Source organism: Poecilia reticulata, chromosome 9 (genome assembly GCF_904066995.2).
Source record: "Poecilia reticulata chromosome 9, P_reticulata-male-v2, whole genome shotgun sequence".
NCBI classification, from domain to species: Eukaryota; Metazoa; Chordata; class Actinopteri; order Cyprinodontiformes; family Poeciliidae; genus Poecilia; species Poecilia reticulata.
This window is the reverse complement of record NC_088838.1, coordinates 7964798-7977340: the sequence shown is the minus strand read 5'-3', so window position 1 is coordinate 7977340 and position 12543 is coordinate 7964798. Positions and strand designations below refer to the sequence as shown.

Genomic DNA, 12543 nt, shown 5'->3' with positions numbered 1-12543 from the left:
GAACACAAATCCCAAACCTTTCATAAAAATCCCAGTAAAATCCATTAATGTTTGTGGTTGTAGCGCAAAAAAATGTGCGGCATTATTCTGTCATCTGTTCACCCTGAAGCCTCCACTGCCTGGTGCCAATCATTTGAGAGTTCTACATTTAGCCAAACCTGAATCCGAGGGTTCACAGACATGTAGTGGGCTCATCATGTGCAGACTCTGAATTTGTGGGATGCAGAATCCCACCGGGGATATGGAGGCTGGTAAAAGCTTGGATCCCTTTCCCTAGCCTAGAGTCGGCATCAGGCTCCCACCGGTATTAGAACAATATTTATTTGTGTTAGAGGGGAGGTGATTCATTTTACTCAAAAATCACTGGCATAGCATGGGTGAGAGCTGCCTCTCGCTGCGCATTTTTTCCTCTCATTAAAGGTGTCCGCACCCAGAGGAGCGAGCCAATGCCTACCGCAAATTTCCGTGTAGTGCCAGCTTTGGCTTTTCTTCTCTTTGTGAGCTGTCTTTCCCCCTGCAGAACAAACTCACCATGTGTGGGTTGAGGCAAGGGAAAGGGTCATTGCTTTTTCTTTTCTTTTTTTTTCTTTTTTTTTATCGCTGCATTATTTAAAATCCTACTGACTTTGTTTTTTATTTTTTTTGCTTTTTCTTTTCTTTTTCCCTCTTAGCAAATTCATGCAAGTCAAAAGCAAAGTGTAATCTTGAGAGAAAAGAAGAAAGGAAGAATGTAAGTTGTGTAGCCTGAGGTGGGCGATGACTCACCTAGACATTGTTCAGATGGACTGGGAAAAAAACCTAAAAAAAACAAGTTCAATGGGAGTTTTTATTGAGCAGTGCTTAAAGCCACCTTTCTCTTAACAAGCTGCAGTGAGAGGTGGTTTGCCTACCAAGCTCGCCTGCAGCTCTCTGCAGGGTGATTATGTCACAGCGGGCCAGTCAGAATGATGTGTATCTCTCTGTTACAAGGCGGCTCAAATGCAGCAAAGGCTCTGACTAGGAATATTATTATTATCTCCTCCAGGATCCTCCACTCGGCATCAACACTGGTGCATTGTGAGAGCTCTGGGGGGAAGCTGTTTTTGAAATAATCCGCCTGTCTACTCTCCTGTTTCTCAGACAATAATGTTCACACAAAGGCTTTTTTTTTTCCATTATTATTATTTCCCACCACCCACACGGACAACAGTGGATAGGCTGTACGACAAAGAGATAATCTAGATGCGCGGAGAGTGAGCTTTTTGTGTCCTGCCGCCCGCTATCTTGCCTTCTCATGGCAGCCCAAGGGGAACGTTTTGGTTGTGGTTCCTGACCAACCAATCAGGGAGTGGTGAGCCGTGTCTTTACGGGGCTATCTGCCATCTCTGCTGGCGTGAAGCCTGGCGAGCCAGAGGAGGCTGGCGGTGCTCCGATCTGTATCAGGGCCACGGTGTAATGACGAGCAGCCTCCTGATACCGCAGAGATTATCCCAGCTTCTTATCGCTGCTGGCATACATTTTGACATTAGAAAGACAAGAAGACCACTCCGCCCCCTCTCACGCTCACTGTATAGCTCAGAAAGTGGACTTTAAATCTGCGAGTTTATAAATCACCAAAATTCATTTAAAGACCTGTTGTTGTTGCTATTGTCAACCTTCCAGAACAGTCAGGTCTTCTGATTCTGCTCTGCATCCCAAGAACCAGAACCAAACATGGAGAAGGAGCATTCAGCTTCGATGCACCACAAATCTGGAACAAACTTCCAGAAAGCTGCTAAACAGCTGAAACACTGAGTTCCTTCACATCAAGGGTGAAAACCCACCTGTTTAGAGTTGCCTTTGATTAGTAGTAAGTGGAATATTGACGAGCATCGATGTATATTTGCTTGATGATTATGATGGTGGCATTGACAAAATAAAACCTTACCAAGTATTTTTGGTCCAGTTTCTAGTGCAGTTTCTTAAAATAAGGCAAAACTAACTGGAAAGTAACTTTTCAGGACACAGATGCTTGTTTTAAGTCAATATTGAAGATAAAGTACTATTTCTACTGGCGTTCTACTGGGAAAAATGTATTGTTAAAATTAAGTGGAACTCGTACTTTATCATCAATACTAAGGTATTTTTGACTTAAAATAAGCTCCTATATCTCGCTGAAGTTACTTGCAAGTTACTTTTGTCTTATTTCAAGTGCGCTAAGGTATTTGCACTAGAACCTAGACCAAAAATACTTTGTAAGTCTTTGTGTTTTTGCAGAATATGATGTAAACTACTTTGAACTGTCTTGTTGCTGAAATGGGCTGCACAATTAAACTTGACTTTCTTCTCTGAAGAGTCCCGGCTAATTTCTTGCTTCGGTTTCCCCGCTATCTTCCATTTGTCCACCCTGGACTTTCTAGCCCTCTGGAGCCCGGCGTGCTTTTTAAACCACCGAGCTCCAAATCTAAGCATTTCGTTAATTGAGTTAAATGGATTGCGGTGGTTGAGATGATTTGTCTGTCGGCTTTTATTGCTGCAATTTAGGCTGTGCCTCATTGCGCTATGCCACCTAATGAGAGCCCTCACCAGATGTTTTGTCTCCTCTGGTATTAACATCCACATGTTCACTTAGGCGGAGATGGCGTCGATGCGCTGGCGCTAATTTCCTCCAATTTGTAGCTGTTAATCGAATAAAGGCTCTTTCGCAAATGGAATTCCTGTACTTTTCATATTCCGTATCTATTATTCATGGAGTTCCTGTCAGTCTGTTGGGCTGATACCGTGATTTGTTGCCTCGTCGGTCCCTGCGCCCCATCCCTATATTTCACTCTTGGCCCCCTCGCAGGGAGTTTGAACAGATCTGGAGCCCCTCTAGTGAAATATGTCTCGTCCCTTTTCCTTCATTTCTCCTTATCTGGTTAGCGTTGGCTGCGGGCCTGCTGCGCCGTTGATTTGTGACTTTCTCTGTCTGCGGCAGTGAGAGACCTTAATGCAATGCGCGCCTCTGCCCTTCTCCCTACTGATGAAACGGGCTCCTGCATTCCCCTGATAGACTGCTAATTTGTATACTAAACTGACAGCCAGCAATGATAAGGGCTAGCAACTGCTTCACAGCCCAGGAGAGAGAGAGAGAGAGAGAGTGGCAGGGCGGACTGACGGCGCGAGGTGCAGCAAGCGAGATCGAGGATAATATTTTACACAAAGCTCATGCCCCCGTGCACTTCCATCGGTATTCATTTCCTTGCGTCTGTTGCTAGGGCGAGCGGGGGCAGGAGTTTCCAGCCCTGATGCTCTGCCATACACACGCAGGCGTTTATGTGTGCCTATAAAAATGGCACTTGGGGCTAAGTACAAAGTGGTTTGTGTGTGTGTGTTTTTTTTTTTTTTTTGCAAGCATGCGAGGGGAGGCCACTTCATTCTACTTGGTCACCATGGAATTCATTATCATCTTAATGATGCTCCAGTCGAGGCGAGTATCCGTCGGTTGACAGTTGCGTGGGATGCTACCTCCCTCTCTCTCTCTCTCTGTCGTCTCGGCGCATCTCGCCATGCTTGCCGGGGTTCTGCATTATTACCGGCTCACACCTGTTCTGACAAGCCGGCAGCGGTGGATGTGTAGAGGAGCGGAGGGTGGGAATTGAAGGCAAGGTAGATGGCGTCTGCTCCCATGGAAGGCACTGCTGCGGCTCATAATAAACGACCGCTCGGGAGGTCATTAAGTTTCTGGAACGGTGTGAGGACAAATGCTGGGGAGATAATTAATTTGGTGTCTCCTGTTGTAGCCTGGGAGCTGTAGTCCCACTGTGCATGGCTAATGCAGCATTTATTGCAAAAGTGGCTTCAGCAGATGTCTGGGGGAAGAAATGGTTGGGGATGCAGAGCGGTCTTGCGGTCATGCTGTTGTGCCACGACAACAAAAACAATTTTCCTTTTTAAAAGTTGCACGCACTTGTGATTTATAAAGTGAATCGACTTTGCTGGCCTGGTGTTCCAGGCAACTCTGCCTCACCTGTGAGCTACACCACTCTGAGCTCGGGTGGCGAAATGCAGCTTCAGGAGACGCTCAATGGAAGTTGGCAGAGAGGGCAATGAAGGAGGAAGCTGACAGTGATGAAACGCCAGGCAGGGAGGCAAATTAACACTGTGTAGGTTGGAGTGTGTGCGTGCACGGACGTGTGTGTTGGTAAGGAGAGGGACGAACAGACAGGTTCAACCTGGGTAATTGAGCGCCTGATTGGCCGTGCTAGGAAATGTGCCCTATGGCCCATTTGGCTCCTTTCATTTTCCCTCTCATTTTCTTCTGGCCTGCCGTCTGCTGAATCCTTTTGTGCCGTGTCACGGCGCAGCAATATAAATACAAACATGGTTGTGTGTACATAGAGGCCTGTCAGGCATCTTCGCTTCCAACAAGATTTTTGCTTATCTCATCTACAGGAGCTGGGCCGGGCGCTGAGGCAGGAATAACAGTGTGCTGGTGGTTTTTTTCTTCTTCTTCTATGAGTTGCCTTCTTTTGTTCTGCCCATCAAATTTGTTTCAGGAATTGTTCTGTAAGAGCTGATATTTCTATAAGAATATTGTCATCTTCAAAACATTTTAGTTTCCAACTAGCCTGTATCTGGTGCTTTCCAAAGGATTCACACCTGCCTGAGCTATGTAATAGACCAAATAGTGAAACCCATCTACTCCCAAAATTCTATATTACAACTTTTTTTGGAAGGTGTCGGCGTATGGTGTGCTGAAACGGTAAATAATAGAGCCACCTGTTTAGCGCGATGGAGAGCGCGACTGAAAAGCGCTGGAATCGTCAAGTGGAAGAAACACTGACTGCCTTCGGGAGTTACCTAATTGGCGAATAGAGTCCATCTGTGTGTAATGTAATCTCAGTGTAAATCCAACAGTTCTGCGAAGGCCCCAGAGGTGCGTCATGAAGCAAACAGCATCATGAAGACCAGGGAACACGGTAAACAGGCCAGAGGTTAAGTTATAAAACATTGTCCCAGCATCTCTGTTCAATCCATTAGCGACGACTGAGGCTTGTATAAACTCCTCAAGACTTCAGAAGTTGGTTTTTTCCTCCCTCGGTTCTGCTTGTTCTCAACACATCATTCAGCTGAAACCGATTTTTTTTGGTACACCGTCTGACAAGTATTGTGTAATTGGTCAGAAATTGGAAGCGGGCCTGGTTAATGCAGCATAGGGGAGATGTTATTTCTTCCGCAATTTTTCCGTCATCATCCCAGGAGTTCGGCGCTCGACATAAACTTGGCCGGTGCGAGCTCTGTTCTTGTCCTTGCCACCTCGAGTAAACTAATGTCTTTGTTCTTGCAGAGTATGTACAGAGAGGCCTTTCATCATGTGTTCCCAAATTCTGGCGCTTGCAGTAGATTTTAGAAAGAAAAAAAAAAGCCACGGAAAAAAGAGGAAAGTAACAAGATGTTCTGTTTGCAGCTGGCGACACGGCAAACATTCAGAAGAAAGAGCTCTAGTAAAAAAAAGTAAATAAAACATTGACCAAAATGTAACTTTTTGACCTACATCCAGCATGTTGTGAGTGAATATATCATCCACATAGAAGTGGCAGAAATATGATGGACTGAGTTACATTAAGATGAAAATTTAAAAAAATATCCTGTCGTACGAATACTTTTCTCAGGCACTTCATATGTGATTAACACCAAACACCTCAGACCTTGTCCAACAGCTTTCTGTCTGATACAAAACACTCCAAATGAGTCGCAACTAAATAGCAATTATAGTCTTCACTGACATGAGGCCACAACAAAGCCTGCCGAAAGGTTTGTTGTTTTCACGCCGCAGCTGTCGTGATTAAGCTGCCCCAAGGTGTTTAGAAAGTGTACCATGGAAGGGCAAGGCTGTTCCTCCTTTACCCACAAACAGAGGACGGCTGTATCAGGAATCTGCTTGTATTTGGTCTGGGGCTTACCTAATCTCTGACTGCAAGGTTTCTTACTGCTAGGAGATAATTTGCTCTGCTGTGTGGAATGCGGGGCATTAAATAGAGCTCCCAGATCAAAGGTAAGACTGAAAGCCTGGGGATCATTTGATATAAAGTAGGGAGGGGCTGATGTGTGCTGGGTTATGGGATGTGAAGGGGGGGCAGGGGCGAGAAACTGGTCTCTCAGCAGTCTTTACTAAATGAGGTTAATTGAGTCTGGGGTAATTGCTGACCTTCGTGTCTGAGTGAAATCACATCCTTAACTGATCAATGCTTTTCATAAATTTTATGCCTCAAGGTCATTCCACTGATTACGCCGCCCTCCCTCCTCGACTGCATTGCCTTGCTCCGGTGGCCTATTGTGCAGAAATGAAGCGTGGAGGCGTTTTGCCATTAAAAGAACGCTATTAAGGTTGTCTCCGATATTTCCAAATTAATTAGCCGGCCGTGTTGTTAAGTAAAAGCAACGCGGACATGGAGACTTTTCTCTCCGCTCTTACACACCCTCCCTCCCTTCGTCTGGGGCCTCGCCATGCGCGCCTCGCTTACCGCCTCCCCCGCTCTCCCTCGGCGGCCGCGCCGTTGTCTGGTGGATTTATGGAGTGAATAAGTCATCTGTGTTCGGGGAGGGGGGGGTTGTGGACTTCTTAAAACAAACAGCAGCCGTAATTTGTAATTTGGCATTCTCTAAATCTGGGGAATTATCGTCCGGCATGTGGCGCTTTAGGGATTTAGCGCTGTAATGGTGGGTTTTACTGGCCAAGCTCTCTCCTTAACTCCTTTCTCTTTCTTTTTTTCCCCCTTCTCTCCCGTGTTCTTTTTTACGCCTGCCGAGGAAACGGGAGGATTTCACAGCTGCTGGGAGCTGAGCTTCGGCTGGGCCCCGTGACCTCCTTCTTTCTTACCCCGCTCCCCCTCTTCGTCCCCCTAGCCTCACTCCGTTTTTCTCTCTCCATCCAGCAGTCTCTTTCCTCGGGGAGCTCTTGTGTGGCTCAGAGGAAGCTGAATCATAAAGCATAGCTAATGAATAGAATAGAGAAGGAAAGCGGAGGCCAGCTGACGGCCCTCCAGAGAGGGGGCCAGGCCCCCGAAGCCCCAGGCTCAAATAGCAGACGGCCCTCGCAAAGGTCAAGCTTCCTGCAGCCCGCTCCGAGGGCTTTTTGGCTTCTTAGGCAATGTGGCTTAAATTCCCTCCCCTCCCGCCGCCACCCTTTAGTTTTGTTTAATGGTTAAATTTCCCCGCTTCCTTTTGAAAACCGTGCCCTTTGCTCCTCTGTTTCGTCGTCTTTCTGCCTCTTTCCATAAGCGTTTCCTGTCCGTCTCATCTTTCTCTCGGTCGGTAATGGCAGTCGGGGTCGCCTCAGCAGAGAGAGTGTGAAGAATTTGTTACACATGACCTCCTCGCACCGCGACCGCAGGCGGCTCGGTTAGCCGGCAGCGCGGCCCCGAGAGAAACGGAGAGAGAGAGAGAGAGAGAGAGAGTGAGTGAGAAACCAGTCAACTTGACCAACAGCAATGCGCAGGAAGAAGCTGCAACAAAAAAACAAGCACCAGTAGAAACATGAGCTCTGCTGCGACATGCCCTTTTTTCAGCATCGCCTTTACACGGCAGCCTTGTAATTGTGGATTGTGTGACTGACTCATGCAGACTTGGCAGGTGCAAAACGCAGCATTAAACTCTTAAATGTTGGTTCGCTGTTACTTGGGATTCAGGTACAATTTAAAAAGAGCTTCTGTTCATCACGGGGCTGGAATGGGAAGGAGGAGATGTACCAAACACAACGCGTCTGTTCCCGGGAACACGCTTTGTCTGTGTCGCACTCCGGATAACCACTTTGGTCACAACTGTTTTTAGCCGTTGCACAGAGTCACAGCCTCACCTGACTTATTTTGTTTTTTTATTTTATTTTTTATTTTTTTCTACTTTTGTGACCCCGTGTCACTCTGAGCACGACCCTGAGCCGCCGCCTTCCGTGTCCATTTGACAAGCTTCATTTCACTCTGAGCCCATATTTTTCTTTCAGGGCCTGCAGGGCCTTGATTCAAGGCTGAGGTTGTGCTGTTTTCTGTGCCGAGGGTTGGTACTGGAGCGTTTAATGTCATCCAGAGCCAACAAAGAGTCTGTGCTGGCTCTGGTTTTGGGAGATTGAATGAGGGCAGTGCACAGCTAGTCCTTCTCTCCTCCGGAGCCAGGTCACTTTGTCTGCTGCAGGAGGAAACGGAAAAGATTTCAGCAGAATGTTTGTCCTTTTGTTCCACTTGTGGAGACCAAAGAAAGGTTTTAGACTTCAGAGTTCCTACGCAGTCTCAAGGTCCAACGTATGATTTATGTTTTCAAACTGTAGGTATTCAAAAATATTTGTCTTTGAAGACCTTCATCCATGTCCAGTTGCATAAATGATTCAATTTATCAATTAGTCTATTTGTTACATGTTTCTTTCTACCCATCTGTCTTTTTATTTATTTCTCTCTGCCTTTCTTTCTATCCTTTTGTCTTTCTCTCTTTCTTTTTTCTATATTTGTGTCCCTTTCTTTTTTCTCTCTTTCCTCGTCTTTCATTTTTCTTTCTGTCTTTCTATCTTTCTCTATTTCTGTCTTGCAATATTTATTTCTATATTTCTGTCTCTTTCTTCCTGTTTCTTTTTCTTTCTTTCTGTCCACTGCATTTGAAATAAACATAAAAGCAATTTATTAAGGTGTTTATGTGAGCGTGTGTGTATATGTGTGTGATTGTCCACTTGTGAAACTAAATATGTTGGACTTCTTTGCACTCAGACATCAACCGAGTGCCACACTGCTTAACGGGACGCATTAAAAGAAACAAAAGGAAAGAAAAAAAATGCCAAGCCTCATTAAAAACATAACGTCATTGTATTATAAAATGATAAATGAAATGTGCTGACGAATCTAAAAAAAAAAAAAGATGCCGTAATCGATTCAGTTTAAGGCACTTTCACAAAAATAAAATAATTTTGTCAATTTGTCCAGTCACCCAATAGTTTCTGGTCACTCTTTCTGCTCGTTTATGTGTCTGTCCATCTGTTCATTCATCCCTTTTAAACATTAATCTATCAATGGACGTATTGAACCGCCCATAAATGTGAAAACTTTCAGGAGTCTTGAATATTTGCTGCACAACATTTGCAGTTTAGTAGAACCCGTTACCTCCTGCGGTAGCTAGCATCTGTCCACTCAGCAAGCAGCTAAAAACAAAACACTCAGCTAAAGAGTTTTGTGCAATAATCATCGAGTGTTTATATCGAAAATCTGTTCAGTCCATTACTGTCTGCAATCTCTGCTGAGCTTCAACCAAGTGACTCACAACGTCTCCTCGTGGAATATATGCCACAGAACTCGACAGAAAAATGTTTCTTTGTAGTCATCAGCGGATCCTCTCCCCTTTAATGCTTTCCGTTTCTGATTCGACTGTCGTGTTCCTCGGCGGAGGCTTCCCCTGAGCTTTCATATCTCTGTTTTTATGCCCTGTTAATAAAGCAAGTTCATAAGAGAATCAACTCTCTACTCGAGGTCTGTTGTGGTTTGCGAGAGAAGAGACATCCAAACATTGTAGGAAGGGAGAGAAGAAAAAAGAAAAGGAAAAAAAGAAAGTCAAATCGCAGTAAAAGTCTGAATCCGAAGGTCTTGGAAAGAAGAGGATGTCCTCAAAACACTTGTGAAGAACTAACAGGGATGCCAAGGACAGCCATCTGTGTTTACAGAATCATCCGCTTTCTCTCTATGTCTCCCTTGTACGCTCTCAAGATTCGCTGTTCATTCTTTACATATGCTCCCTTTGTGCAGCATGAAATACACGCGTGGCAGCTAAGGACACTCGGGGGCCCTCTGGGTGGAACATATGCCGGGCTCCTGCGGATTTTTTAACGAGTCAGACGAAAGGAGCTGAAACGAAGGGAAACGATCGCCTGGAAAACACAGGAGCGGATTCTCAGGGATGATATCTTCTGTTCACACAAGTTGCGTTGCAGCGATTTTGATTTTAGTCGCCAAACTTCATGCGATACACTCTGTCAAATCGTCCTCAGCTTCCCTTATGTTGACCTCCACCAACATCAGGCCTGCTGCTTACCGACTACAATTTCAAACAACCATGAGAGATCCGTTGTTGAAATGAAATTAGATGAATTAGAAATAGAAGTGCATAGTGTTGATTGGTGGAAAACCGTCACTGATTTCCTAGCAGCAGCATGTTTTTTTTTCTCCCCTCCAAGTCTTTGTCCTCTGATGCTGCATTGCCAAGCCGACTGCCTTCCTGTGTCCTTGACAGCGTTTCTTGTGTGGGGGTTTTCAGGTGGCCCAACACTGCCACCTAATGTTACCTCATCAGGGGAAAGTCAGGCTCCAGAAGCAGCTTCCTGTCCTTGTTCGATCGGGCGACTGCTGCTGATTGATTCTGTGACGCCGTCACCTGCAGATAAATAAATCGGCTTCTGCAGTTGTGGTTCTGGAACAGAAATGCTAGGAGCACAAATTATGATTTTAATTAGTTTCTCTTCAGATTCACGTGATCTTTGAATTTCATGTGTTTCTTTTTTTTTTCCCTTTTCCCCTCCAGGTATCTGATGTAGGATCAGAGAAGCTCTTTTCCCCTACCGCACCCAAAGGTAAGAGCCTCGTTCGTTTTCTCCTCCGCTTTATTCATAAACGGAGCAAAATCTGTGGCCTTTTTTTAAATTATTTTATATTATTGCAAATGAGCCCACAGCTCTCTCTAGCTCTCTAATCCTGCAGCTCCCATTCAGATTTAAATGTCGCCAGACATAGACGAGGTCTGGTGACTACATATGCATGCATTTTTTTGTTGTTGTTTTTTCTCCTCCGGGTGCACAGTGGTGTTTCTTGGACGACCCCGCCAAAGGCTTAGCCCTCCTACATATTGGTTCATTAGAGAGGATTTAGAGCCTCCCTGCCACATGCTCCCACAAATGGGTACTTCCCCTCAGGCATTACAAGCTCTCTGACAGCAGGCCTGGATCATAATTGATGCCAAAGGAAAGACAGAAAAAGAGCTTTGTCAGCCCCCAGACAACACGCGCTCTTGTCCGCATTCACGTATGCACATATGTGAATTATTAGGCCCTTGTTTTTTTTTGTTTTTGTTTTTTTTGTTGCTTTTTTGGGAATTCTGCATGCTTTTTGTTTTGCGTGTGTGTATTCCGTGACACACATCAACAGGTATTTCTGGCACATGAATATTTACTACATGCAGTGAAGCTCAGCTGGTCAAATCAGGAGGTGAAGGTGTCTGAGCTGCAGATGTGGGTGTGGGGTTTGACGGGCGTAGCCGTGACAGATAGCAGCAGCATGGCGGCCGTGTCCCCTCTGGGCAAGAAGCAGGAAGGAGGGATCATTAAGGCAGGCTGAGGTTGGAATGAGATGGATCCACGTTCTGTGAGCCATACGGACAGACGAGGAAGGTTTCACAGGGAGACTCAACAAACACGTCGGCGTTCATCGGCTTGGCTTCATCGCAGCTACGGCTTTCTTCATCTGGTTTCTTTTATTTAGGAGAAAGTGTTTAAGAAGAACCTGATTCTTTGTTGTTGTTGTTGTTTTTATATATCTACATCAGGGTGTCCAACTCATTTTCAATATCAAGGTTGTGAATTTTCTCAAAGGGTTGGTTGTGTCCGAATGTAATGATAAAACCCATTAACAAACAGTTAAATAAAAATGTCTGCTTCCCATGAATTGTTCTTAAAATTAAATAATATTGAACATCTTTTGACATTGTTCAGTTAATGTTTGATAGAAAGCAGCCTACTGCTGTAAGGTTTCTGGTTGGCTTATAGTGTTGTAGTCAGGCCTACTTTTTCCCCACCACTGTCCAGGTTTCTTCATGTTGTTCAGGTTTGGCCTTTAGGACGATTTGTTTCCGCCTGACTTTACCCCACTCTACCTCAGTACACAGCTAAAGGTCAGCTCAATGATAAGCATGCAGCTCACAGAACAGGAAGCAGTTAACTTTAATCTCTGGAACAGTCTCTTCTCGATATTTGAAAAGCTTTCCTTAGTTTTTGGAAGGCTTTTCTTCTTCACCTCAGTCTTTACTGTCACCGAGTTTTCGAGGGTTTTGTACGCAGCGGCGTATTCTGGTTTTGATAAAACAGGGTGTCATAATTATTAGAAATCCTGTCAATATTGAAAGTTTGATAAAAAAAAAATCTAAAAGTTTAATGTGAAAAGTAGTTGGGTGGTGGAGCTAGTCGTAGCCCCGGCATGGTGGATGGATTGTTCACTGCAGTCCCTCTACTGAACACAGGGTGGTGCTGATGAGGAAATAATACAGCTACTCGGCGGGAATAGCTGTAGAAGCAGAGACAATGGGAAGAATACACTTTGCACAAAAATCTATGCTTCACATAGATTTCGCAGCAGTTTTAATAAAACTACAATACGTCAACACACCTGAGCACAGTTTTACCAAAACCCTCCAGGTTGTAGCATTTTGCATTTCATTAAAGTTTCCATTCAAAAAACTGTATTTAATCTTGAAATCTTTCAGAATAGTGAAATGCTTGGTTTATCGCCATGGCTTTGGCTTTTAATAGAAAATCAAGGCAGCCATGTTGGAGAGAAACCAGGCATGCTAGCTGTGTGGCTCAGATGA

At 44.9% G+C, this 12543-nt stretch overlaps 1 protein-coding gene across 12 annotated transcripts in view; it reads left to right on the top strand.

Annotated features, from left to right (window-relative positions):
* The window catches only part of fbrsl1 (fibrosin-like 1), a 358314-nt gene that overhangs the window by 300535 nt on the left and 45236 nt on the right, over positions 1-12543 (top strand). For all 12 annotated transcript variants that reach the window (XM_081610487.1, XM_008417609.3, XM_008417611.3 and 9 more), the window contains one exon: positions 10489-10537. In XM_081610487.1, the coding sequence (XP_081466613.1) occupies positions 10489-10537 (49 nt within the window). The remainder of the gene's footprint in view (positions 1-10488; positions 10538-12543) is intronic.